Source organism: Muscardinus avellanarius (genome assembly GCF_963383645.1).
Source record: "Muscardinus avellanarius genome assembly, chromosome: 13".
In the NCBI taxonomy this organism is placed as follows: Eukaryota; Metazoa; Chordata; class Mammalia; order Rodentia; family Gliridae; genus Muscardinus; species Muscardinus avellanarius.
In genome coordinates, this window is record NC_137799.1 from 40,866,156 (window position 1) to 40,892,546 (window position 26,391).

Genomic DNA, 26,391 nt, shown 5'->3' on the forward strand with positions numbered 1-26,391 from the left:
AGTACCACAAAAGTAAATAAAATTAAAGGTTTGCACCTCTTTAGTCTCTCTTTCTTGGATAACTCTGGTGGAAACCACCAGCCTTTTTTGGGAAGACACACAAGCAATCCCATGTAGAAGCCCATGTGGGGGGAAATAGGGTTCCCGCCAATAGCTGTCTTAGGGAGCCATCTTGGAAGTGGCTCCTCTAGGCTCAGTCAAGCTTTTAGATGACTGCAGCTGTAAGCAGCATTTTTACTACAATAAAAATGAGACAAGCCAGGCGTGGTGGCACACGCTTTTAATTCCACCATGCAGGAGGCTGGGACAGGAGGATCACGGTTCATGGCCAGCCTCAGCTACTTTGTGAGAGCCTCCACAACTCAGTTTCAAAGTAAGGAATAAAAAAATAGGGCTGGGTACTTGCAACGCAGCATGCACAGAGAAATATCGCAGAAAATATAAATCAGACGCTTCTCTTAATCAGCAATAACTAGGAGGAAAAGGGCAACAGGAAGAAGTTGAGCTATAGAAAGGGCCCTATAGTGAAGCAACTAATGTGACCAATCAGAGGGTATGTAATACTGGAGGACGGAGCCTCTTTAAAACTCAGGAGGTACATAAACAAATGTATCAAAGTAAATCACCAAAGAAGCGTGGGATGGAGGGAGGGGGAGGGAATGGGATGGGGGCTGGAGGAGGGCTAATTGGATGATGTGTGCTTGTATATCCTCTCAAGTCTTGTACTCCAATGTGATTGATATATGACTACAATGCACCAATTTAAAAAATAAATTAATAAAATAAAATAAAATAAAAATAATAAAAAATAAAAATAAATAAAAAAAATAGGGCTGGGGTGTAGCTTGGAGGAATCCCCCTGGGTTCTATTTCCAGTGCTGCAAAGAGAGAGAGAGAGAGAGAGAGAGAGAGAGAGAGAGAGAGAGGGAGAGAGAGGGAGGAAGAGAAGAGAAGAGAAGAGGAGGGAGAGAGAGAGAGAGAGAGAGAGAGAGAGAGAGAGAGGGGCACAATAAGTCAGAACCATTGTGCTAAGCCTCTCTTGAATCTCTGACCCACAGGATTATGAGAAAATAAATGTTTGTTGTTTTATGTTTCTAAATCAGGGTAATTTGTTACACAGCGATATATAATAACCAATACACTTTTCCCTTTCTGTTGCCCCTATCCCAGCCACATTTTTCTCCATTATACATATCACCATCTGACACGGTATATATTTTCCCCACTAGAATTATACATTATAACAGGGACTTTGTTTATTTATGCCTGTGTCCAACAGTTCCTAGTTTCTGGATGTCTAGGTTGGTTTTTCTGTCTTTGTCGCTATGAGGTATAGGATCAGACTTCATGTGTAGGTGTGGGAGGCAGCCTTTCTTTTTCATAAAGAGAGAAACAAACCAGGTCCCGGTCCTTCTTATTCCTTCCCCCTCAGCCCTTCCCAGTTATAGTCTTCCTGATGCAGACCCCAAAGGTGGGTTTGCTTAGCTTGACTCTTTATTTTGGGAGAGAGGGTTAGCTGCCCAGCCCCTCTTCTCCCACAACCCAAACCCTGCAAAAAGCAATCTCTAAACCTTCAGAACTGGAATTTCCCCCAAGAAAGTTCTTACTTTTCCAGGAGGAATAATCTCTCTCTAGGTACCTCCTCTGAACAGCGGGAGGATGCTGGGGAGAAGGGGAGCCAGCGGAACACTGAAGTTCTGCAGAGCTCTACCCTCAACCCCCAGAGCATGACTGTCTGCGGCCTCGCGGGCCCAGCATGAGGGTGGAGTAGGCAGAGGAGGAGGCTTGGCTTTGCCTAGGAGAATTCACAGCAAACAATAGGGGAAGGGTGGATCAGCCAAAGGCCAGGGACAAGTCATAGAGAACAAGGGCTTAGAGCTGGGATACACAGAAGGGTGCAAGCTGGAGGCAGGGAGAGCAGAGAGTGGCACCCAACATGAGATTCTGGTGAGACAAGCTGGTGGTCTGGACCAGGGCAACCTGAGGCTGAGAGGAGAGGACTGATTGGGGGAGGATGGGGATTCAGAGGAGACAGAGGCCACTCCAGGATTCCTGCCCTCTGAGGAAGCATGGCCCCGGGGCCTGTGTGTCTAACTGAGTTGAAGGTAGAGAAGGTGCTTGGTGCTGCTAGGTTTGGCATAGCTCTATTCCCATGCCAAGTGTCACCCTATAGACACCTGCTATTCCCCCACCTTAGGGTGTCCTCATGCCTTTTGTAGGAAGGTCCTCTTGAACACAGAAAGAAACTGGGAAAGTATAAGGGTGCCAGAGAAGAGTAAGGTCTAAGTAGCTCAGCAGAGAAATTATGACCTACCCCTTGAAACTCCAGTGGAGATAGCTGGGGAGGATAAGCCCCAAACCGAGGATTCTGCAGATACAGATGTGGAATTCATGCACACAAGGGTGGAGAAAGCGTGGAAATGGGCAGAATGCTGATTACTGTCAAACAAACCGGTGATGCGCACCTGAGGGTCATTGTTCTCTCCACTCTTCTCCTAAATGATTGGGAGTATCCATAATAGACTGTCAAGGGGTGTGGGAGGGTACTGGGGATTGAGCCCAGGGGCATTCTGCCTCTGAGCTATACCCCCAGTCCAATTTTATTTTTTACTTTTAAATAGGGTCCTGCTAAGTTGCTGAGGGCCTCACTAAGTTTCTGAGGCTGGTCTCAAACCTGCAATCCTCCTGTTTCAGCCCCACAAGTACTGGGATGAAAAGTGTGGGCCACCACACCCGGCTCAAAAGAGATTTTTTTTAAATTTTTTAATTTTTTTTTTTTAGTGGTACTGGGGTTCCTGGAAGCCCTTCTATCTCTGGGCCACACTCCCAGACCTATTTTATATTTTTTAATGTGGAAACAGGGTCTCTTAAGTCAGCGAGGCTGGCTCCGAACCAGCGCTATCTTCCTGTCTCCGCCTCCCAAGCGCGGGGATTACAAGCGTGTGCCACCACGCCTCGGCAAAAGAGATTTTTAAAAAGACTAAACTGAGCTAGGCGTGGTGGCCCACGCTTGTCACCCCAGTACCTGAGGGGCAGAGATAGGAGGATTGCAGGTTCGTGGCCAGTCTCAGCTACTTAGTGAGGCCTTCTCCAAATTAGTGAGACCCTATTTCAAAATAAAGAATAAAAATAGGGACGGGGCGGTAGCTCAGAGGTAAAATGCCCCTGGGTTCAATCCCCAGTGCAAATAAATAAATAGATTAAACTGTGTGCATGTATACATCTGCATGTGGTACTCATACTCCTCTGCGGACGTGCAGTAAGCTCAGAGGCCTCTGAGTGTGCGAGTGCGCAGGTGTGAGCTGGTGTGCAAACTGCAGCATGCTTGCAGTTGACGAGAGCTGTGGGCAGGGCGGGAGGAGAAGCTTCTGTCTGGCCAGGCTCCACATTCACCCCAGCGTCCGGCAGAGGGATTCCCCTAGTGACCACAGCCTGCACAGGTCCTTGGTCCTTGGTGACCGAGTGTGTGAGACGGGGCAGCCTGGTGCCTGAACTTGTGACAGGTGTGCTGGTGCGGAGCGGGCAGGACGTGGGCCGGGCGGGGCCCTGGCCGGGGGTCCGTGGCGGGGACCCTCAGTCTCCCACGCAGGACTCCCCGGAGCTCCCCGGCGCCCACCGCGCCTGGCTGCAGGGAAGGTGGAGACACCTGTTGGGGCCAGGGCGGGGCCGGCCGGCGGGGAGCCTCCCGCCCCGCCCGCGGTGCCCGCCTGGGTCCCGCCCCGCGGCCGCGGCCAGCTGAGCGGCGGGCAGGGAGCGCGCCCGGGAGCGAGGGGCGGCGAGGACCCCGCGCCCAGCGCAGCGAGGCGGCCGCCGAGGAGGGCGAGCAGAGCGGCCGCCGTGGAGACGCCGGGGCCCGCGGGCCGCGCCCGGCAGGTGAGTGCGGGGCCCGGCCCGTCCCGTCCCGCCGCCCTCCTCTCCCGCATCTCCGCGGTTCCCGCGCCCGGCCGCGGTTCCTCTCCGCCTGTCTCGTCTCGCCGTCTATGCACCCTGTCCCGGCCTCTGCCGGCGCCCTCTATTTTCTGTCTCCCCGTCTCTTCCTAAGCTGGGCTCTGTCGGTCTCTCCCAGCCTCTCTCCGCCGTCTGTTTCTCCTCGCTGCTCTCTGTCTGTCCTCGCTCTGGACTGCCCGTCCCTCGGGCCTTTCTCTTCTCCTCTCCTCTCTCTTACCCTCCCAGGCTCTCTCCCCAGCATTTCCACCAATCTCATCTCTCCCCGTCTGTCTCTGTAACCTTGCATCTGCTGATAGCTGTCTCTCCCCATCTCGGTTCCTCAGTCTCTGTCCCTCACCACTCGTGTCTCGGGGTCCCTCCTCCATCTCTATCTGCACACCTCCCTGGCATTCGTATTCACCCTCTCTCTCTCCTTTTCTCGCTTTCCCTGCCCTCCTCCATACCCCTCTGTTGCTTGGCCCCTGTCACCCTCTCCGGCCTCAGTCCATAGCTGTTTCTGACTAAGTCTCTCCTGCGCTTTCTCCCTCTGTCACTCTAGGAAAGCTATCTTTCTGCCCTTTCCTTAAGCACCCTGCATGTCCCTGAATCCGTGACCACGGCCCTTTGTATCAGCGGGTGTGGGTCAGCAACACCCAGCATCCATAATTGCCTCCCCCACAGGAGGCCCTTTCCTCTGGGCCCCGCCTGGTGCCAGGTCCCCCCACAGCAGGGGGACTGCGCCTGGAAGCTGTCATGGAGGTCCTGCAGAGGCAGCAGGCAGCTCGGCTGGCCCAAGGGGTGGGGCCGTTGGTCCCTCCACGCCCACTGCTGCCACCACGGCCTCCCCTGCCTGGCCCCGGGACCCTGCGGACTCCTGAGGGAGCCCTGGGGGAGGTTGGGGCTGATGAAGAAGAAGATGCTGAAGAGGATGAGGAGGGGGAGGAGGCTGGAGCAGAGGAGGAAGCAGCTGAGGAGAGCCATCTAGGAGCCCGGGGCCCCAGCTCACCTTCCAGCCAGCCCCCTGGACCCCATCCCCATGAGTGGACCTACGAGGAACAGTTCAAGCAGGTAGGACCCTCTCACCGCCAACCCTTCCCCGCTTCCTCTCCTCTGGGCAGGCGATCAGTAGTCTACCCATCCCCACCACCCTCTGCAGGATGGAAAGACAGACAGGAGACCTAGAGAGAGTAGAACTGGGGGATGGGTGGAGATAAGGCAGGAGAGGCAGACCTCCAGACGTGTGGAAAGGGCAGAGGGCCCACCAAGAGGTGCAGGAGATGCCCAGAAACAAGGAGACTAACACCCTGCAGGCCAGTGGTGAGCCTGGAGGGAAGGATGGAGGGGGATGTAGGCTCTGGGGAGTCCAGCACCAGCCCACCTACCCTCTCGCACATCGTTAGTGGGAGTGTCCTGGGCTATCTACCTCTATCCTTGGAAGCAGAATACAGACTGTCACTCTTTTGGCAGGCTGGCACACCCTCCTCTCTCTTTCCTTTTCCTTTTTTTTTTTTTTTAAACCAGGCCTTAAACACGGGCATTCTACCTTTGAGCTACATCCCCAGCCCTTTGCATTTTGAAACAGGGTCTCACTAAGCTGCTGAGACTGTCCTTAAACTTGCAGTCCTCCTGTCTCAGTCTCCCAAGAACTGGGACTGCAGTACTACAGCACACCTGCCTCCTCCTCTTTCCTATCACACCACTCCCCCATCTAAGTATTCTCCCTAGCCTCGCCTAAGTACCATGGGTGACAGTCCTCAGACTGCATTGGCCACCACAGCTGCAGGGTGACTAAAGGGTCTTTGTGCACCTGGGAATGATGAACTCTTACAGGGCCTTAAGTCAGGGTTTTTCCTAACTGGAATCCTGGGTGTTAGTCTGAGGACCAGCCCAGGCTATCACTATGAAGATGTTACTCAGGGCTGTGACTCCAGATGTGCTATTCTGGTGACGATACTTGCAGGTGTTGGCCTTGGGTGTTTTCTACAAGTGTCAGTCTGTGGCTAGTACTCTGTGGCATTTGTGTAAGACTAGGAGTGTTACTCGGGGCCTGTAACTCTGGAGAAACAGCTTTCTCTAGTGGCTTTCTCCTGGGCATGATTCTGGGGGCTTACTACTAGGAGAGTGTGGGTGTTACTCAGATATCCACCTGAGACTTAGGACTCTGTGCTGTAGGCATGTGACTCTAAAGGTGTGTCTCTGGGATTTGTCACGCATGGGCGGTTTTTACTCTGAGATTTCTTGTAAGAGGATGGAGTATTACTTATGGGTGTTGCGCTGGGGGTTATTGAGACCCTCGGCAATTTAGCAAGACCCTGCTTCAAAATGAAAAAATAAAAATAGGGCTAGGGGGTCTAGCTCAGAGGTAGAATGCCCCTGAGGTCAATCTCCAGTAAAAGAAAAAGAGAGAGAGAGAAAGAAAGACACTTCACCTGCCCCCCTGGGGTTGGGCCTATTGCCTGGAATCTACATTCAGACCCAACTTACCCCTTTAGCTAGGAACTCTTGTTCAGGGTAGAGCCTGAATTTGGGTGTCAGGGGGAAGGGGGTCATTGGAGCTTAAAAGAATGATCCTGGTCCTTCCCTAGCTGTATGAGCTGGATGCAGACCCCAAGAGGAAGGAATTTCTGGATGACCTGTTTAGCTTCATGCAGAAGAGGGGTGAGTGAGATGATGTGGGCAGGGACCTGGAATTGCCCCCACTTACCAGGCTGGAGGAAGCGAGACCCCAGGGTGCCCAGGGTGTCATTCCCAAGTGGGGTCCTCCCTGCAGAGGCCTGGGGTTGGCAGCACCTGTCCTTTGGGCCCTCAATAGCGTCTTTAACCTCTGACCCCGCCCCCCCTTCTCCATCCTAGGATTAATTAGCAGCCAGCTCACTGGCAGGTTAATGAGTGTGGGATCAATTGGGAGGGTGGGAGGGGGAAGTGGCAGGGGACTGGCTTGGGGTGAGAGGGCCCAGGAGTGGAGGGCTGACGATGCCTTGGTTCTCTATGATGGGGCTTTCCTCCAGCTTGACCTTCCCCATACTTCAGCCAGGTGGGGTGGAGCTACCCATGTGTTCCCTAGCAGGAAGGACTGGGGTTAGACTGAAGGAAGGACTTCCCAAGAGGTAGGGTGGGGGCCATGTGAGTCAGGGCAGTTGAAGAAGGAATTCCTTTCCAGGAATTCCAGAGCTGGAAGAAAATGTAAGAAGGGCCCAGGAACAGATCGGGGTGGGCGGCAGTCCATCACTTCACCTTCTCCCCAGATTCATGGGACTGAACACTGACTCATTATCTCTCTCTACAAAGCTAATTAACTCACTCAGAGCGCAGCCTGATAAGCTGCTAATTAACTGGCTGCACTGCACCGCCAGCCCCCCCCCCTCCTTTAGTGCCAGTTGCTGGTCCAAATCTCTTAGGGTCAGCACCCCAAGCCCAGCATCCCTTTCTGGTCCCTTCCTTCCCAAGGACACCAGGTAGAGTCCCAGGCCCTCTTGCTTTCTTGGGTGGCCTGGTCATCCTGGCCCCAGTGTGCCTTCTCTGTCCCTTCTGCCAGGTCTTCTCTCCACTGAGAATGGGGTGGAGTGGGGTGGGGTGGGGTGGTCTGAGTGGATCCCAGCACTACCCACACCCCCAGCTCTGCCTCCCTCAGTCTGCCTCCCTCAGTCACTGGCTCCCTTGCTGGGCTGCAGGGTGGGGGAGGTCCCTCGGGGCCGATAATTTCCCCCCATTAATCAGGCCGCAGCTAATTGTTCGGGTCCAAAGGCAGCGGTGGAAGGGGACAGGATCGGTAAGGAATTAACTGGGGCCCATCGCTCAGCGGAGACAGGCCCCTTTGTCAGGACTGGCTGGCGGGGGTGGTGCAGGTTGCAGAGTTGGCTGGCCCAGGCAGGACTGATTCTTTTCCGCCATCCTCCCCACACCCCCGCAGCCCTTGGGGGGGGGGCTGCTACTTAGGAGTCTAGCTCTTCAACAATACCCGGAAGTCCTTCCTAGGTCTATCCCAGGGGTTAGCAAACTAAAGCTTTCAGGCCAAAGCCAGCTGCCTATGGAGATAATTTTTATATACTTAGAAAATAGAATGAAAAGAGGACTAACATTTCCAGACGTGTGAAGTTCGAATTTCAGACCCCATAAATAAAGTTTTATTGGAACACAGCCACAGCTGTTTCCTAAGTATGGTCTAAGGCTGCTTTCAGGCTACAGGCAGAGTTGAGTAATTTTACTATTTAGCCTTTACAGAAAAAGTTTGCCCGAGCCTCCTGTTCTTCCTGCTATGAGAGAGGCCTGGTGGGAGGTGGGGGCTCTGCAAGTAATTCCACTTCCCCATGCCCCCTCTTTCCCTCCCTCCTCGGGGTCAAGCCTCCTCTGTCTGCAAACAGAGCCTTGTCTTAGCGTCCTCACGCTCTGCCTACTTCCCACCAGGAACACCGGTGAATCGTGTACCCATCATGGCGAAACAGGTGCTGGACCTGTATGCACTGTTTCGCCTGGTGACGGCCAAGGGCGGCCTGGTGGAAGTCATCAACCGGAAAGTGTGGCGGGAGGTCACGCGCGGCCTCAGTTTGCCCACCACCATCACCTCGGCCGCCTTCACTCTACGCACCCAGTGAGGCCAGGGGCGCCGCAGGGTGGAGGGCGGGGCAGAGTCGGGGTGTGGGACTTGACCCGCTGAGCCCAGCCACCCACTGCCCCCGTCTGCCCTTAGATACATGAAGTATCTGTACCCCTACGAGTGCGAGACGCGTGCGCTCAGCTCGCCCGGGGAGCTCCAGGCAGCCATAGACAGCAATCGACGCGAGGGACGTCGCCAGGCTTACCCCGCCGGCCCGCTCTTCACCTTGGCGGGGCCGCACCCCCGGGGCGCTGCGGGCGCCGCCTCCGGCCCTGGCCCCGCCCCGCCCGCGCCAGGCCCCGCCCCCGGCCCCGCCCCCGGCCTGCCGGCGCTCGCCTGCGCCCAGCTCAGTCCCGGGCCAATAAAGAAAGGTGAGAGCGACCTGGGGAGCGGCTGCACACACTGTGATCCCAGTACCTGGCCGACTGAAACAGGAGGACGGCAGGTTCGAGGCCAGCCTCCGCAGTTAGGGAGACCCTGTTTCAAAACAAAAAATAAAGCCGGGCATGGTTGCGCCTGCCTGTTATTCAGGACAGTCTCAGCGAGACCCTGTTTTAAAATAAAAAATAAAAAGGAGCAGGGCGTGATGGACGCTGAGACAGGAGGGTTGCAAGTACAAAGCCAGCCTCACTAAGCCGCGGCTTAGTGAGGCTCTTAGTGAGGCCCTCAGCAACTTAGTGAGACCCTGTTTCCAAATAAAATATAAAATAGGTCTGGGGATGTAGCCCGGAAGTAGAAGGTCCCTGGGTTACATCCCCAGTAGCACAGATTATATATACATATACATATACATATACATATACATATACACACAGATTATATATACATATACATATACATACACACACACACACACACACACACACACACACACACACATATATATATATATATATATATATATATATATATATATATATATATATATATGGCTTGGGGCGGAGAGGGGTGTAGCTCAGAGGTAAAATACCCCTGGGTTTCATCTCCAGTACAAAATAAATGAGCAAATGAATGCAGGAATATAAATAAAATAGGACTGGGGGGGTATAGCTCAAAAGTAGAGAGCCCCTGGGTTCCATCCCCAGTACAACAAAATAAATAAATTTTGAATAAATATTTTTTTAAAAAAAGGCTGAGGGTCTGGCTCCGAAGTAGACTGCCCCTGAGTTCAATCCCTAGCACCAAAAAATAAAAGACAAATGGAATAGGGGCAGAAGTGTGGGGATTTCTGAGCTCTCTGCAGGCACTGAGATACAGAAACATTAAAATGTGGGAATTCTGCCTGGCGTGGTGGCACACTCCTGTAATCCCAGTACTTGGGAGGCTGAGACAGGAGGATCGCAGGTTCTAGAACAGCCTCAGCTACTTTGCGAGACTCTCAGCAACCTAGTAAAACCCGTTTCAAAACAAAAAAAGGGCTGGGAGTGTAGCTCAGAGATAGAATGCTCCTGGGTTCAATCCACCCCCCAAAGAAGTAGGGATTCTGAGGTCTGGGAGGCGTTGCAATATGGGAACAGCTAGATCTGACAGGACTCCGAGGTTTACATATCCTTAAAATACAGATGTTTGGGGTTTGGTATCAGTACAGGTTACTGCAATGCGGAGCTGAAGCTCAGAAAAAGGTCCTTTGTCCACAGTAGCTTTGTTACACACCTCTTCACCTAAGGCTCCTATTTACATGTGGTTTGGTTATTCAGTGACTTGGATTATTTAACAACCTAGAACAAAAAAAAATCCTTCAAATTATCTTAGACCAACCTAGACAGGCTAAGGCCGTGGAAAGGAAGAGAAACTGAACTTGGTACGTGTGCTTGGGTGACCTCTCTTGGTCCCATGCCTGGGGAAAAACCAAATGCAAAGACAAATGGATGGGGCCAGAGGAGCTGAATGACCTGTCCTTCCAGAGGAAAGTGGAATTTCAACCCCTCGTCTGGCACTACCTGTGGGCCTGGCCTTGGGACCTTCTCGGGAGAAGCTGGCACCAGAGGAGCCTCCAGAGAAGAGGGCTGTGCTGATGGGCCCTATGGACCCACCTCGACCTGGTGCAACCCCTGGTTTTCTGCCCCGTGGCAAGGTTCCTCTGAGGGGTGAGGAGGGGCTTTTTGGTGATGGGGCTTCCGGGCTGTGCACTGAGGGAAGATAGACCCATCCGCTGATAGATGTTGGAAGTGAGAAGACAGGTCACTCTATAAACAAGTGTGTGATTACAGGTGTGGGGCTGGAGTGGGGGCCGTCTAATAGGAATGGAGGGAGGCAGCTTCCTCTAAGTCTGAAGTCTGATTCCTCAAAATGTGACTACTCTGCCTCCTCCTGAACAGAAGAGCGGCTGGATGGGCCCCTCAATCTGGCGGGCAGTGGCATCAGCAGTATCAACATGGCACTAGAGATCAACGGGGTGGTCTACACTGGTATGGGTACTGCAGGTTGTGTACACTGGCATGGAGCCAGGGATATTTAGATTGGCATGGGGGTTTTAGACTTTCTCTGCTAGCATGAGGTTCAAGGATATCTGAACTTGCATGGGTAACATGGCGTTCAGAGGATTGCTACATTGGCATGGGCTAAAAGAGGGCATCTATATAGCATGGGATCCAAGGCATGGCCTCTCTGGCATGACCATGGGATGTCTGCCTTGTCATGGGAATATATGTATGTGTCAGTATTTCTTGTTTACCTGTTTGAGGGTATCTACAGTGGCCTGAGAGTCACTCACTGACCCAAGGGGCTTGTCCTCGTTGGTTTATGGCAAGGGTATATATGTGGTGCATCAGTAATCAGGACTCTTGCATCCGTTCCCTTCTTCTGTTTCTGTACCCACCCTTTCTTGCTTGTGTTTGCCTTTTACTATCTTCTTACCCCTTTGCCAGGTGTCCTGTTTGCCCGCCGCCAGCCTGTACCAACTTCACAGGGTCCAACCAACCCTGCACCCCCGCCCTCCACAGGGGCCCCTTCCAGCACCTTGCCCTGAGAGCTCCTGCTCAGAACTAAGAGTCCCGGCTCCATTGCTGAGGGTGAGGAGGCACCTTTCCATACAGATTCTTTCAAGATACCCACTCCAAGACCCATCCTGGGGAGATGACTACACCCTACCTCCATGCCAAAGAGTTTTTTGATGTTTCATCTATCTACCTCATTATAAAGGGAGAACACCTTCCTGGTCGATTTCAGGAGCATCTACCAAAAAATTCTTCCCACAGAACCCTCCATAATTTCCTCATGTGCAGCCTGTGTCAGTGTTATCTTTGGCACCCCACCTTTGAGTCAGCCCTGCTTCCTTCAGGAGCCCCGTGAAGGGTTGGGTTGGGGTGTTATAAAAACGCCCCTTTGATCACATCTGGAAAATAAAGCTGCATTCCTCCCTCTCCAGTGCCTCCTCTTCTTGTTTGGGTCTGGGAGGTGGGGAAGAATAGTGTGGTGCCTGGGCACCAGCTTAGGGGCTCTCAGAGGGGGAAGGCAGAATAGCAAATCTTCGTGAGGATAGAAAAACAAGGTCTCGTGAATCAGGCTGCTTGAGTTCAAGTTTTGATTCTGGTCCATAGTGCTGGTGGCTTCGGGAAAGTCACTTAGTTTCTTGAACCTTAAAAGACTCTAAAAGTTTATGGTATTTCACCACGAAGCCTCCTATTAGTCTGTGGGAATGGACCTATCCTGAAATAGTGTATATTGATGTACAACCTCAGGGAATCGGGTGGGGAAAACTCTTAGAAGACGAAAGGGAAAGTCTTGACAACCACGCCCTGGAAACCAGGGTAGGACGCGGGACGGGTAGCGTCGCCTAGGTAACCAGACAGCTATTGACAACTTCGCCAGCCCGGCTGGTCGCCTCTGGCACAGAGCGGCGGCCGCGTGTCGTCACTTCCGGCTCGGAGGGCCAGCCGCGCACTCGGATTGGCCAGCCCTGCGGGTTGAGCGGACGTCCCACCCCCGGGCTGTTCCGCGGCCGAGGTGGGGCAGCGGCAGCGATGGCGGCTCTGACTGACGTGCAGCGGCTGCAGGCTCGGGTGGAGGAGCTGGAGCGCTGGGTGTACGGGCCGAACGGGACGCGCGGCTCGCGGAAGGTGAGAGCCCTGGCGCCGCGGTCCGTTCCCGGGGCAGAGCAGGAGCCGTCCACCGGGCCGGCCCTCGGCATCCGTGCCACCGCTCCTGTCCCGTCGCCCACAGGCCGGCCTTTGAAATAACAAAGATCCGAGACCTTCCGGAGCCGATCGGACTCTCGGGACCCATTTCCATGGGGCTTGTGAGGATGGTTAGCCCCGTTTGAGATGGCTTTGGTGACAACTGTGACTAAGACTTCGCCCCTGCCTTGGCAGGCTAGTTGGGGAGATCTGACACTCAAGAAGCTGAGAGTTTCAGTAAGAGCTGAAGTCCACAGTCGAAGTGCCCTCCTGGAGCTCTGCATAATGAATTGCTAATTGTGCAGGGAGATCATAGGACCTCAGAGGAGGCAGGGCAGACAGAGGTGGACAAGGAAAGCACCAAGGGGTGACAGGTGAGGTCTGAGAAGGCCAGAATTAGGAGTGTGGGGGATTGGGACTGGGTTCAGATGTTGGCAGACACTCTACACTAATGACTGGATTTTGACAGTTGTGAGGCTCAGGTGCCCTCTAGGCCCCTTTCTACAATGAGGAGACCACTTACTGAAGAACTTTTGGTGGAGTGTCAGTCATATCTCCGAGCTGAGTGCATAAGAGGTCACAATGCCTGCACCTTTCTTTCATTTTTTTTTTTTTAAGGTACCGGGGATCGAACCCAGGGGCATTCTACCTCTGAGCTACACTCATAGCCCTATTTTTTATTCTTTATTTTGAAACAGGATTTCACTAAGTTGCAGAGGGCCTCACTGAATAACTGAGGCTGTCCATGAGCCTGCGATCCTCCTGTCTCAGCCTCCCAAGTACTGAGATTACAAGCATGCACTGCCATGCCTGGCTATGTCTGTACATTTCTTGTGGAATTGGTCATCAATAGCAGATTGTGCTCCCATTTGAAAACCAGTTTCTCAATTGCCCACATGCTCTTCCTTGGGCATCTGTGACTCAGGCCCTGCTTTCAGTCTTAATTTGCCTCTCCACATATTTGTCCCTTGGATATTAGCATTCTTCACCCTCCATAGCCTTCCTCTCTATAAGACCTTTGAATATTGGAATTCCTGACCTTCTGCCCTTGAACCTTGGGGTGGCTCATTCACTTCCATAATTTCAGTTATGATTTACCTGTTATTAGGTCTCAAATGTGTATCCCTGACCCAGATTTCTATCCTGAGAACCTAATTTATATGTCCATTTGTCTTCTTGACTTTTCAGTCAAGAAGACATGTGCTCTTTTTTTTATTTATTTATTTATTTTTGATGGTACTGGGGATGGAACCCAGGGGCATTTTACCTCTGAGCTATACCCTCAGCCCTATTTTTTATTCTTTATTTTGAAACAGGGTCTCTGAGTTGCAAAGGGCCTCACTAAGTAGCTCAGGCTGGCCGTGAACCTGCGATCCTCCTGTATCAGCCTCCCAAATGCTGGGGTTACAAGCATGCACCACCACATCCAGCTCATCCATGTGCTCTTAACTGTCCTCTTCCTCTCCCATAACCTGATTCTCTTCTGTATTCCCGAATACAGGGACCATATCCTCATTGGGATCCTAGAGGTTGCCCTAGCTTCTTTCATCTCCCATTCTAGAATTGATGTAGAGAGGATAGGTCCAGCCAGTCCAGCAGCTGCCCAGTCTTTCAGTCATGAGATAATGAAGGCCTGGATAAGCATACTTGTCTTTCCTCATGCTCAAGCCTAGGATTTAGGAACCAGGTAATATCTGCTGGTGTCCCATAAGCTCTAAATAGTTCATTACCTCCCCAACCAGACTTAAAAGTCCCCAGAAAGTTCACAGTTCTGGAAGTACACAATTCTTTCTTCTCCCAACATTAAGGATTCCTCAAAGGTGGGCTGCACCTTCTTTAATATGTGAAGAGCTGGGCATGGTCTGTAATCCCAGTACTTGGGAGGCTGAGACAAGATGATTGTGGGTTTGAGGCCCTCTGAAACTTAGTGAGACCCTGTTTCAAAATAAAAAATAAAGCCAGGTGTGGTGGCACACGCTTGTAATCCCCGTGCTTGGGAGGTAGAGACAGGAGGATTGCGCAGGTTCGAAGCCAACCTTGCTGGCTTAAGAGACCCTGTTTCCAAATAACATATAAAGTAGGTCTGGCAGTGTAGCTCGGAGGTAGAAGGGTTCCATCCCCAGTACCACCAAAACAAAACAAACAAAATAGGACTAAGGGTGTAGCTCAGAGGTTGAATACCCGGATTTCAATCCCTATTACCCTCCCCTCCCCTCCCCAAAAAATATATATGAGAAGGGAAACAACCTAGATTAATGAGACTCAGAGTTTTTAGAACCTAGAAGAATGAGGGATTTTCCTCCGAGTTTTAGCCTAGGTGGTATATCTTGAAAAGAACCTCCACTCTCCTTCCAGGTGGCTGATGGTCTGGTCAAGGTGCAGGTGGCTTTGGGAAACATCGCCAGTAAGAGGGAGAGGGTGAAGATTCTGTACAAAAAGAGTAAGTGCTTCCATGGGGTCCCTGCCTGCTCTGCTTCCCCTGCCTATGCTTGTACCTGACGTTGGCCCTTTAGCTGGTAGGTCACTAAAGTAACCCTTTGAGGCTAGAAAGATTATGAAGATGTTTCCCTGCTGAAGTATGAATTGGTATGTACTTTCTACCTTATGGATAAATCCTAAGTCCATGCCACTGTCATAATTATGGGATGAAAGCTCTGCCTGAAAGCCTTCCTTAGTGAAGGAGAGGAAGAGGGTATGGGATTTCTCTAGGCAAAGTTAAGAGGCAGGTAAGAAATTAGACACTAAGAGCCCCGGCTTTGGTTCAGCCAAGCCCTTTAGACATGTTTCAAGCCAGGCGTGGTGGCGCACACTTGTAATCCCCGTGCTTGGGAGGCTGAGACAGGAGGATCACACAGGTTCAAAGCCAGCCTCAGCTACTTAGTGAGGCTCTCAGCAACTTAGTGAGACCCTGTTTCCAAATAAAATATAAAATAGGTCTGGGAGTATAGCTTGGAGGTAGAAAAGCACCTGGGTTCCACCCCCCCCCCAGTACCACCAAAATATTAAAAAATAAATAAATAAATAAATAGACATGTCTCAGCTAGTAACCTGCTCAGTAACTAGAAATCAAACAAAGCCTGGCTTTTCTTGGTGTCACTGAGGAGGAAAGGTGCCTTCTTAGTGAAAGTCAGGAGCAATGCGTAGGGCTCCAGAGTGGTGGCAGCATTTGTATTTCTAGCTCCAAAGCTCAAGATCAGCTAATAGAGGCATACCAGATACCTCTATCAGCTAATAGGTTATGAGTGGAAAAACAGGCACCTGTAATCCACCTGTAATCCCAGTGACTTGAGAGGCGGAGGCAGGAGGATCACAAGTTTGAGGGCAGCCTGAGCAACTTAGACTTTGCCTCAAAATGAAAAGTAAAAAGGGCTGGGATATAGCTCAGTGGTAGAGTACCCCTGGGTTCAATCACCAGTTTCAGGGAGGAGAAAAGAAGAGTGAAGAAACACAGATGTGGGATGGTGGATCTAGTGGATCTGCCAGTGGGGCACTGGGGGTGTCAGCTCCTCATTCAAAGTTCTCCCCAAGCCGGGCGTGGTGGCGCACGCTTGTAATCCCCGCGCTTGGGAGGCGGAGACAGGAGGATCGCGCAGGTTCGAAGCCAGCCGTGCTGGCATAAGAGACCCTGTTTCAAAAAATATAAAATAGGTCTGGGAGTGTAGCCCGGAGGAAGAAAGGCTTCCAGGAACCCCAGTACCACCAAAAAAAAAATAAATAAATAAATAAAAAAAACAAAGTTCTCCCCAAAGATGGCCGCTCCAAGACTTTCCTTTATAAGAGAATTGCATTCCCCAACCATGTTCTCTTTTCCATCTTGCTACTTTTCTAGTTGAAGACTTGATCAAATACCTGGATCCTGAGTACATCGATCGCATCGCCATACCAGATACCTCTAAACTGCAGTTCATCTTAGCAGGTAATGCTGGACTGTGTGTGCACACTTATCTGAGGATGTGGGTTGTGGGGAGCTGGGCAAGGGGGATGGCCTTCCTTTTCCATCTTGCCATGGATACCGGCCTGAAAGCTGCTCTCCAGAATTCTGGCCTGGTTCTAAGCTGAAGCCTGACGTGACTCTGTGGATACTGCAGCGGGGTCTGGGTACACACCTATAGGCCATGGTGCCAGCCAGAGTGGGAACGACTCCAGTGTTCTGTCAGTGAACGATGGTAGCCTGCCCCTAAGATTTTCCTTTCCTTACTCTGCTAACTGAACAGAGGTCTCCAGGAAAGAATGGGGGCAGATAGCATTGTTGAGAGAAAGAAGATTTTTTTTTTTTTTTTTTTTGTGGTACTGGGGTTCCTGGAAGCCCTTCTACCTCTGGGCTACACTCCCAGACCTATTTTTACATTTTTATTTGGAAACAGGGTCTCCTAAGCCAGTGCGCGCGGCTGGCTTCGAACCTGCGCGATCCTCCTGTCTCTGCCTCCCAAGTGCAGGGATTACAAGCGTGCGCCACCACGCCTGGCAAAAGAAGAATATTGACATGAGTTTCAACACTTTCATGTGGGGATCTCTGGTGTTTCAGAGTTCTAAGCAGGAATATCAGCCACTCTACAGCTAGGGTTTTCTTTTTTTTTTTTTTTTTTTTTGGTGGGGGCACTAGGGTATTGAACCCTGGGGCATTTTGTTCCAGAATTCCCCCAGACCTATTTTTATTTTTTATTTTGAAACAGGGTCTCGCTAAGTTGCTGAGGCTGGCCGAGACCAGTCCCCCAAGTGCTAGGATTGTAGGTGTGCACCACCATGCCTGGCCACAGATAGGGTTTTCTGAACACCTGTGTTTGTCAGTTCATGTAGAAGATATTCAACTGGGCAGGGTGGCATGTATCTGTGTACCTCCCAGCTACTTGGAGGCTAAGGCAGGAGGTTTGTGAGTTCAAGGCCAGCCTTGGCAACATAGCAAGACCTTATCTTGCAGAGAGAAAGAGAAACAAGATAATTCAACAATTATCTACTATGATTGAGGCATTATCCTAGGTTTAAGATATACCGTGGTGAACTAGAAAGTCCCTCCCACAAGAGCACAACCAGAGCTAGAAGAGACTGAGTCCCTGAGTTAGGGACCTGAGCTTATAACCTAGCTGGGCAATGCAACACTAAGGACTGGGGAGGGAAGGGCAGCCCCGATAAGAGGGGGGTGTGAGTTTCCTAAGTGCAGTTGCTGTGGCTTACACAAGCTCAGATGTTCCCCTGCACTGACTCAAGCCAGCCTCTCCATCCTTCCCATGGCACTGCATTGGGGAATGTGCATGTAGTCACACATGAACACTTACAGTCTCCTAAATGTGTGTGTGTGTGTGTGTGTGTGTGTGTGTGTGTGTGTGTGTGTGTGACTGGAGATTGAATCCAGGGTGTTCCACCACTGAGCTATACCCATACACCCCAGATATTTTTTCTTTCTTTCTTTCTTTCTTTCTTTCTTTCTTTCTTTCTTTCTTTCTTTATTTTTTTTTTTTTTTGTGGTACTGGGGATGGAACCCCAGGACCCTGGGGCCTTCTGCCTCTGGGCTACACTCCCAGACCTATTTTATATTTTATTTGGAAACAGGGTCTCATAAGTTGCTGAGAGACTCACTAAGTAGCTGAGGCTGGCTTTGAACCTGCACGATCCTCTTATCTCAGCCTTCCAAGTACTGGGATTATAAGCATGTGCCACCACACTGAGCTTACCCCAGGCATTTTTATTTTTTATTTTGAGACGAGGTCTCACTAAGTTGCCATGGTTGGCCTTGAACTTGCAATCCTTGTGTTTTAGTCTCCCAAGTACTGAGATTACAGATCTGTGCTACCATGCCTACCTTCTAAATGATCAGCTTGACCTTAGTCAAACTTCCTTGCATGTAGTCGTCTAATCTTCACAAAACATTTCCAAAATGTCACTTGTCTGTGTGTGTGTGTGTGTGTGTGTGTGTGTGTGTGTGTGTGTGTGTTGCTAGGGATGGAACCCAGGGGGATTCTACCTCTGAGCTACACTCCTAGCCCTATTTTTTATTCTTTTTTTTTTTTTGTCTTTGGTGGTACTGGGGTTCCTGGAAGCCCTTCTACCTCCGGTATACACTCCCACGGGCTGCACTCCCAGACCTATTTTTTAACATTTTTATGTGGAAACAGAGTCTCTTAAGCCAGCGAGACTGGCTCCGAACCAGCGCGATCCTCCTGTCTCCGCCTCCCAAGCGCGGGGATTACAAGCGTGCACCACCACACCCGGCATTTATTCTTTATTTTTGAAACAAGTTCTCACTGAGTTGCAAAGGGCCTCACTAAGTAGCTGAGGCTGTCCATGAACCTGGATCCTCCTGTCTCAGCCTCCCAAATGCTGGGGTTACAAGCGTGCGCCACCACACCCGGCCACTTGTCTGTTTTCAAACCTCAGTGTCTCTTTATGCTGGCACAAAGTCCTAATTCTTTAGTTTGCCATTCAGGGTCTTCCAGTCTGCTGGGCTAACTCTCTCATCCAGCTCTTTCTCGTGTTCTCCCCGCTCCAGTTCAGCCAATCAAATTCTTTTTCCTCTACTAATTTACAAGCATTCCTCCCTCCAGTCATTTGCACATAACAGTCTTTACTCTTGAATGCCTTCCCACTCCATGGACTTCAGTGCATTGAAAGCTCCTGTGCATACAGAGCCCAACCCCACTCCTGCTCTCCTCAGTGGCCTCTCCAGGGCTCTTCCAGTTCTCTTGCCATTTGTTACTGTGCCTCTGAAAACCACTGAGCAGAACCTGCCTGGTATAGACTGCCACATGTGTTCTCTTCTGGACCTTCCTTGTTCCTGAAGTTTGGAGTACTAATCTCCTGTGACCTAGGAGACACTTGCTGAGCTGTTGGTAGAAGGCTAAAAGAAGAGGACTTGACATCTATAATCCCAGCAACTCAGGAAGCTGAGGCAGGAGGATCACTGGTTTGAGGCCGGTCTCAGCAGCTTAGCGAGACCCTGTCTCAAAATTAAAAAATTAAAAGGGCTGAGAATTCAGATTAGTATTAAAATGTGCCCCTGAATTCAATTAAAAAAAGAAGTAGAAAAGAGACCTTGGAAAACGGTAGGATTTTCAGGGATCAAGAGACTCCTTAGGTCAAGATGGGTACACAGGTAGGGGATGTGCACCTAGAGAAGGCAGCAGTGGACAGATTGCCACCCAAAACTCTAGGCCCTGCCGTGCCCCTGTGAAGTGCTTAGCCCCTCATGGGAGTAGCAGGCTTGCTTCACTGCCGCTGTCTTGTCTTTATGCTTCAGAGGAGCAGTTTATCCTCTCCCAAGTTGCACTCCTGGAGCAGGTGGACACCCTGGTGCCCATGTTGGACAGTGCTCCCATCAAAGGTACTTCTCTGGAACTGCTTGGGGAAGTGGGTGGATGGGCAAGACTTCCCTATGCCTGATTCTCTGGGCTCAGTCTGTCTGTTCTTTGTCTTTATTCCCCACCCCAGAGGTACCTGCCACCTTCACTAGGATTACAATTCCTGGGTGGAGAGCCTAATTTCAGAACCTCAGATGATTTCGGCCTAAGGACACTAGGACATGCTCTAGCAGCCCCCAGCTGTAGGGATTGCTTCTGCTTCCTACCCGACCAGTCAGTATTTCTCCTTCAGGTTGCTGCAGAGCCCAGATTTTACTGTCAGAGCCCCTGCCAGGTGTGTGAATTCTTCCTGCTGCACTGCTGAGAGAGTCCCTGGCCTGGGCTTTGACAAGCAGACAGTGGCTTTAATTGAATCCAGATATCCATCTTGTCTGTCTCTGGAGGTATTTTTTCCAGCTCCCCCTCCCTGCCCCTGATGAGCTACCTCTGAGTATCTGACAGCCTTAAGCTGCTGGCCCAGCACAGTGGCCAAGGCTCCGGGTTTTAGATTCCAGGTGGCCAGTTTAGGGACCTGGCACTCATCCTCAGCTCACCTGCAGACTTACTGTTCCCGAGGCCAGACAGATCTGGCCCCACTGGGCTCAGAGCAAGGGACAGGTCCCTGATAAACAAAGCTCTCTTTACCTTGCCCCGCTCATGGCACTTGGGTGGGACAGGGCAGAACCCTGGGGACCCCCAAGGTTTTGTCTTCTCCTTGGCACCTATTCTACCCCTCCTCTATGGGCCCTGGAGCAAGACTGGGTAGGCGGAGAGCCCCACCACCACCTCCGGCTCCAGCGGTCGATGAAGCCTGGCGTTTGTTTAGCTTCTCCACTCAATACTCTAATCCTGCCGAAGACCTAATAGACTATTGAGCAGTCCCGGGGGAGGGCACAAGCATCATTGGGCAGTGTGCGTTGTGTTTCACAGCCGTTCCTGAGCATGCTGCCCGCCTGCAGCACTTGGCCCAGATCCACATCCAGCAGCAGGTATGGAGGGGGCAGACTGAAGGGGAAGGTGGAGGTGGGAAGGCACCTCATCTCCACTCCTGGTACCCGGGGAGGCAGCCCCAGGCCCTTCTGCTGTCAGCCTATAGGAAGTGTGGAGCTTTATCTTATATGTTCCATATGGCCTAGAGAGGGAAGGGACTTGCCTAGGGCCAAATCCAGGACCCCAGCCTCCCAGAGTAGGGCTATTCTGAGACACCAGAGGTTGAAGTTGGGAGGTACCCAAGAATTCCTGAGGATGGTATGTCCTTAATTATAGATAGAGGATTTCTTGTTTGTTGTGTTTTTGTATGTTTTTGCTATATCTAGACCATAGCTTCAAGTTCAAAGAGAGTTCAGAAATAGGGCCCAAGGAAAAGACATATGCTAAAGGGAATGTGTGGCCCACTTCTGCCATCAGTCTTTGGGCTGCCGTTAGGATGTCCATCCTGGGACCTGGAAGTGCCCCCTTAGCAATATGCTCCTTCCATTCTAGGGTTAAGCTTCGCCTCCACTAGGCTCAGGAATAATGAGGCAGGAAGTTTAGTGGGAGATGGAGGATTTGCCTATCTCCTTTCTCTGCCACTTTGGCCCTGTAGGACCAGTGTGTGGAGATCACCGAGGAATCTAAGGCTCTCCTGGAGGAATACAACAAGACTGTATCCTTTCTGCTCAGCCAGACCCCTAATGGGTGCTGTCCCCAGTCTCACCTTTTGTCCCATCCCCCAGTCCCTCCTCCCATCCCAAACAGTCTGTCTCTTCCCTGCTGTCCTCCCTCGACCCCTTTTGGCAGATGCAAAATCCACTCCCTCAGTAAGACTCTAGGTATCACCTTGACTTGCTACCAGACAATGCTTCTCTCCAAGCAGTTTGTGCAGTGGGATGAGCTGCTCTGCCGGCTAGAGGCTGCCAGGCAAGTGAAGCCAGCGGAAGAGTGAAGCCACTCCCCATCCCAGGCCAGGCAGGGGTCTGTGCTGTCTGCCTTTACAACAAGGCAGAGGCAGCTTTGTACTTACTGGATTCCAAGACGACCTGTCTGCACTCAGGTGGGGCTCCAAGGTCATCGGTTGGGTCACCTGGGTGCTATGTTTGTGCTCCTCCCCCATCAGTGTATTTATTCCTGTGTCAATAAACTATAGAGATCACTGAAAGGAGTGTGCCAGCTTGCTGACCTAGGACAGGGTTGGTGGAGGGCAGAACCTTTGTAAGGTTGGACTGAGATGTATACTCATCCTGGTGTGTCTTTCTGAGAGATGTAGAGCTCTCTAGATGAAAGCTTTTGTTCAATTGATGATTGGTGTGAATGGGACAGTGTGGTGTGTGTGTGTGTGTGTGTGTGTGTGTGTGTATGTGTGTGTGTGTGTGCATGTGTGTGTGGTGTGTGTTGGAACCAGGGGCATTCTACCTCTGAGCTACACCCCCAGCCCAATTTTTTTTTTTCAAACAGGGTCTCATTAAGTTGCAGAGGGCCTCACTAAGTCGCTGAGGCTGGCTGCCAACTTGCAATTCTCCTGTCTCAGCCTCCCAAGCATGGGGATTACAAGTGTGCGCCACCACACCTGGCTTGTGCATCCATTTATCCACATTTACAAAGTACCTTCCAAATGTTAGACACTCTGCTACAGGGAGGACACAGGTAGGGCCACCTAACCTGCACAGGCTATCTAGCAAAAGGGCAGTCCCACCAGATAGTCACTGGGTCCTTCCAGGCACAGAACCTTGGAGCCACCCTAGTGGATGTTAAGGCAGGAACTTTCAGAGCCAAGGAAGCAATATGTGCACATACAAAGAGGAGCCTTGAACTTTATTCTGGGAGCCAACTTGGCGCCCTTAGCCAAGCATGAGAGCCCAGGAGGGTGGGACATAGGAGGTCTACTTTCTGGTAAGAGGAAGATGGGAGGAAGGGGCTGAGAGAAACCGGGATTGACTCCACACTCTACTAAGTGTTTGCTGCCCTCTTGTGGTCTTAGGGACTGCTTTGGCGCTAGATTCCTTTCCAACAGCTTGTTGACCACCCCACCTGTGCGGTTCGCTGGCACCTCAAATTCAACCTGTCCAAACAGATGTGAAGCCTGACAGTCATCCTAGAACACTTCTCCATCCAAACACTCGCCAACTTTCCCCCAAAACTGTCTACTACTGTCTCCCAAATTATTTCCTTTTTTCTATCCCACTGTCATTCCTGTGAATCATTAATGCAACAAATGATTTAACAAATATTTAAGCGCCTATTATACTTCGGGCACCGCACTAGGCCCTGTGGGCACGTCCCGGGCCCCCGTGTCCGGAGCGTTGTGAAAACTCTGGGTCGTATGGGATACAGTCCTTTTCCAGCGTCGCCAGCCACTGTGCCCGATCCCGCGGGCCGCGAGTGAGCTGTGCACAAGATGTGGCTTGGATGGCCCTTGCCCAAAGGCCCGTAGTTTGCCAATACCCGGAGGATGAGATCAAAGCACAGAATTCGGTAACTCTGGACCTTGCCAGCGCACCAGCAGTAGCAGACACTGCAAACTGAACCACTGAACCGCTAACTCGCATCCACGGTGAAACCCTATGCTCCACCTTCGCCTCTGCGCTGTCAAAACAAGTAAGAACCACCCTCCCGCCTTCCACTGGCCTAATTCCCGTCTCTGCGACGCAGGACTCCTCTGCAGGCTGCCCCGCTGCAGGGCGCCGGGCCAGCCCTTCCGACCCCCAGCGCGCAGCCCGCCTCCTCCCGCCCCGCCTCCCGGCGCGCGCGGCCCCGCCTCCCGGCGCGCGCGGCCCCGCCTCCCGGCCTCCTCCGGCCCCGCCTCCCGGCGCGCGCGGCCCCGCCGCCCCTGCGCGCTCCCGGCCGCGCCATCTTGCCTACGCGGGAGGATCCGGCTTGAGCCGGCGGCGGCGCGTGCCCCGGAGGAGCTGGGCGCTGGAAGGTGGGATTCTTGGTGGCAGCGGCCGCAGGACCCAGGAGTCGGCCGGCGCCCGTGGAGTTGCCGAGGCCGGCCGGAGTGGCCAGCAGCCCTCCGCCCGAGCCTGTGCTCCCGAGTTTCTGAGCGACCTGGGTTGATTGGCCCTGATGATCTCGGGGTGAGGGCTGCTTGCCCTGTACGGGGGACCCTGGCGGTCGGTTCTGCTTGGGGGAGCACGGGGTAATGGCTCTTGTTCTGAGTGCCTGGGCTCTGCCTTTTGGGAGCAACAACGTGAGGTGGCCTTGCCCCTGTCCTTGGAGGAACGCCTTAGTCTCCTTAGAGGGTCTGGGGTGAGGGTCTGGGACCTATCCCAAGGACCCCAGGATGAGGGATGATGGGGTCTGGCCCTTGCTCATAGAACCCAGTTTTTGGAGAATTTGGTCCAGTCTCAGGGACTCCGGGGTTGGGAAGGGGGATCTTATGTCCTGCCTAGAGGAACAGGGTGTGTAAGGGATGAGCCGCTTCCCAGGGTGAGGCAGACATTGCCCCTGTCCTGAGAGCCTTGGGGTGAGGAGTTGTGGTCCTGTTCTTGAAGAGTCTGGGATGAGAGCAGGGGCCATGTCCTAAAAGGGGTGGAGGGTGGCCTGGGGCACATCCTAGCACTCATCTGATATCTCCCTGCAGCACCAACACAGCAAGAAGCATGGAACACTACCGGAAAGCCGGCTCTGTAGAGCTCCCCGCGCCGTCCCCAATGCCCCAGCTACCTCCTGACACCCTGGAGATGCGGGTCCGAGATGGCAGCAAAATTCGAAACCTGCTGGGGCTGGCACTGGGTCGATTGGAAGGAGGCAGTGCACGGCATGTGGTGTTCTCGGGTTCTGGCCGGGCCGCAGGAAAGGCCGTCAGCTGCGCTGAGATTGTCAAGCGGAGGGTCCCAGGCCTGCACCAGCTCACCAAACTGCGGTTCCTGCAGACCGAGGACAGCTGGGTCCCAACTTCACCCGACACAGGCCTAGACCCCCTCACAGTCCGCCGCCATGTGCCTGCCGTGTGGGTACTGCTCAGCCGGGACCCCCTGGACCCCAATGAGTGTGGCTATCAGCCCCCAGGGGCGCCTCCTGGCCTGGGCTCCATGCCCAGCTCCAGCGGTGGACCCCGACCCCGGAGAAGGCCGAGGGACACCCGTTCCTGAAGACCTGCTGAGCCAGGCTGTTCTCTAGGCCTGAATATCATCCCAGCCCACAAGGGCTGAGAAGCCCATGTGACTGCTCAACATTCCCAACAAGGCTTGAGTCCACAGAAGCCCTGCTCCTCCTTCCCTCTGAAATATGGGAAGGGACTGCTGTGAAGAATGGTGGGTGTGGGGCTGTGCTGAGTTCTGGATTGCTTTAAAAGGGCTTACTCTGCCATCTGCCTATAATATATCTGATCTGCCTTCTTACAGATCCTAGGTGGGACTTAGGAAATAAAGGTTCTGCCCATTTGTCTGATGAGCCTCAGCCTGCTGTGTGGAGATGGGTTAAAGGAGTAGGAAGCCCCACCTTTGCCCATGGGCTGTAGTAGGAAGGGTAGGCTCAGGCTGTGCTGGGAGCATCTAGTGTCAATAAGAAGCCTCAAGCAGTAACCTGAATCTGTCTAGGCCTCTGGACAGCTGTTGCCACCTGCTTTGGTCTGGTTTCAGGGCTCTTGTCAGATAAGCCATTTTCCCACCTCTGTGATATGTTACGGTATAGTGGGATCATGGACGTGGGAGCCAGCCTGCTTGAGATTGAATCCTGGTTTTGGCCAGGCATGGTGGCACATGGTTGTTATCCCAGTACTTGGGAGGCTGAGACAGGAGGATTGTAGGTTCTCGGACAGCCTCAGCTACTTAGGCCCTCCACAACTTAGTGAGACCCTGTTTCAAAGATAAAGAATAAAAAATAGGGCTGGGCTGGGAGTGTAACTCAGAGATAGAATGTCCTAGTACCTCAAGTAAAAAAGGAATCCTAGTTCTTTCAGTTATATTTACTGCCTTGTGACCATTGGCAAGTTATTACTCTGTGCCTGAGTGTCCTCATCCTTAAAACTGGGGTGTTTACTTCATAGAGTTGTTAAAAAGATTAAAGGAAGAAATACAGGTGTGGTGGTACACACGTGTAGTCCCAATACTTGGGAAAGCTAAGAGGATTGCAAATTCGAGACCAGCCTCAGCCATTTAACAGACCCTGTTTGTTTTTGTAGTGTTGGGAGCTGAATTCAGGGGCATTCTCCCTCCAAACTATACCCCAGATCAGTTTTATTTTTTAACTGGGAACATGGTCTTGTTAAATTGCTGAGAGCCTCGCTAAATTGCTAAGTCCAGCCTTTGAACCTGTGATCCTCCTGTCTGTCTCCCAAGTATTGTGGTTTTTCTTTTCTTTTTTTTATTTTTCTTGTGATACTGGGGATTGAACCCAGAAGCATTCTGCCTCTGAGCTATACCTGTAGCCCTGTTGATTTTTTATTTTGAAACACTGTCTCACTAAGTTGTAGAGGGCTTCACTAAGTAGCTGAGGTTGGCTATA

The 26,391-nt window shown here is 52.0% G+C and overlaps 3 protein-coding genes across 8 annotated transcripts; all 3 read left to right on the forward strand.

Moving 5' to 3' along the window:
* Positions 1 to 4,617: 4,617 nt before the first annotated feature.
* On the forward strand, positions 4,618 to 11,489 carry ARID3C (AT-rich interaction domain 3C; the record flags this gene model as incomplete). Of its 3 annotated transcripts, XM_080708825.1 has the most annotated exons (7): positions 4,618 to 4,995; positions 6,513 to 6,585; positions 8,332 to 8,515; positions 8,615 to 8,892; positions 10,426 to 10,608; positions 10,840 to 10,929; positions 11,389 to 11,489. In XM_080708825.1, 7 exons carry the CDS (start codon positions 4,681 to 4,683, stop codon positions 11,487 to 11,489), a joined length of 1,224 nt encoding a protein of 407 aa, XP_080564951.1. The 3 variants fall into 3 exon arrangements, with proteins under 3 accessions (XP_080564951.1, XP_080564949.1, XP_080564950.1); XM_080708823.1 differs by lacking the exon at positions 10,840 to 10,929 and having other exon boundaries at positions 4,681 to 4,995; XM_080708824.1 differs by lacking the exon at positions 10,426 to 10,608 and having other exon boundaries at positions 4,681 to 4,995.
* A 988-nt stretch (positions 11,490 to 12,477) lies between these two features.
* On the forward strand, positions 12,478 to 21,892 carry DCTN3 (dynactin subunit 3; the record flags this gene model as incomplete). 4 transcript variants are annotated; one of them, XM_080709176.1, is made up of 7 exons in its annotated part: positions 12,478 to 12,579; positions 14,992 to 15,076; positions 16,466 to 16,552; positions 19,869 to 19,952; positions 20,899 to 20,957; positions 21,554 to 21,613; positions 21,803 to 21,892. In XM_080709176.1, the coding sequence occupies 7 exons, from the start codon at positions 12,484 to 12,486 to the stop codon at positions 21,890 to 21,892; spliced, it is 561 nt and encodes a 186-aa protein (XP_080565302.1). The 4 variants fall into 4 exon arrangements, with proteins under 4 accessions (XP_080565302.1, XP_080565299.1, XP_080565300.1 ...); XM_080709173.1 differs by lacking the exon at positions 21,554 to 21,613 and having other exon boundaries at positions 12,484 to 12,579; positions 21,773 to 21,892; XM_080709174.1 differs by lacking the exon at positions 21,554 to 21,613 and having other exon boundaries at positions 12,484 to 12,579; positions 21,824 to 21,892.
* Positions 21,893 to 24,545: 2,653 nt separating this feature from the next.
* Positions 24,546 to 25,037, forward strand: RPP25L (ribonuclease P/MRP subunit p25 like; the record flags this gene model as incomplete). The annotated part of the gene is made up of 1 exon (XM_080709382.1): positions 24,546 to 25,037. The coding sequence occupies one exon, from the start codon at positions 24,546 to 24,548 to the stop codon at positions 25,035 to 25,037; it is 492 nt and encodes a 163-aa protein (XP_080565508.1).
* Between the last annotated feature and the right edge of the window lie 1,354 nt (positions 25,038 to 26,391).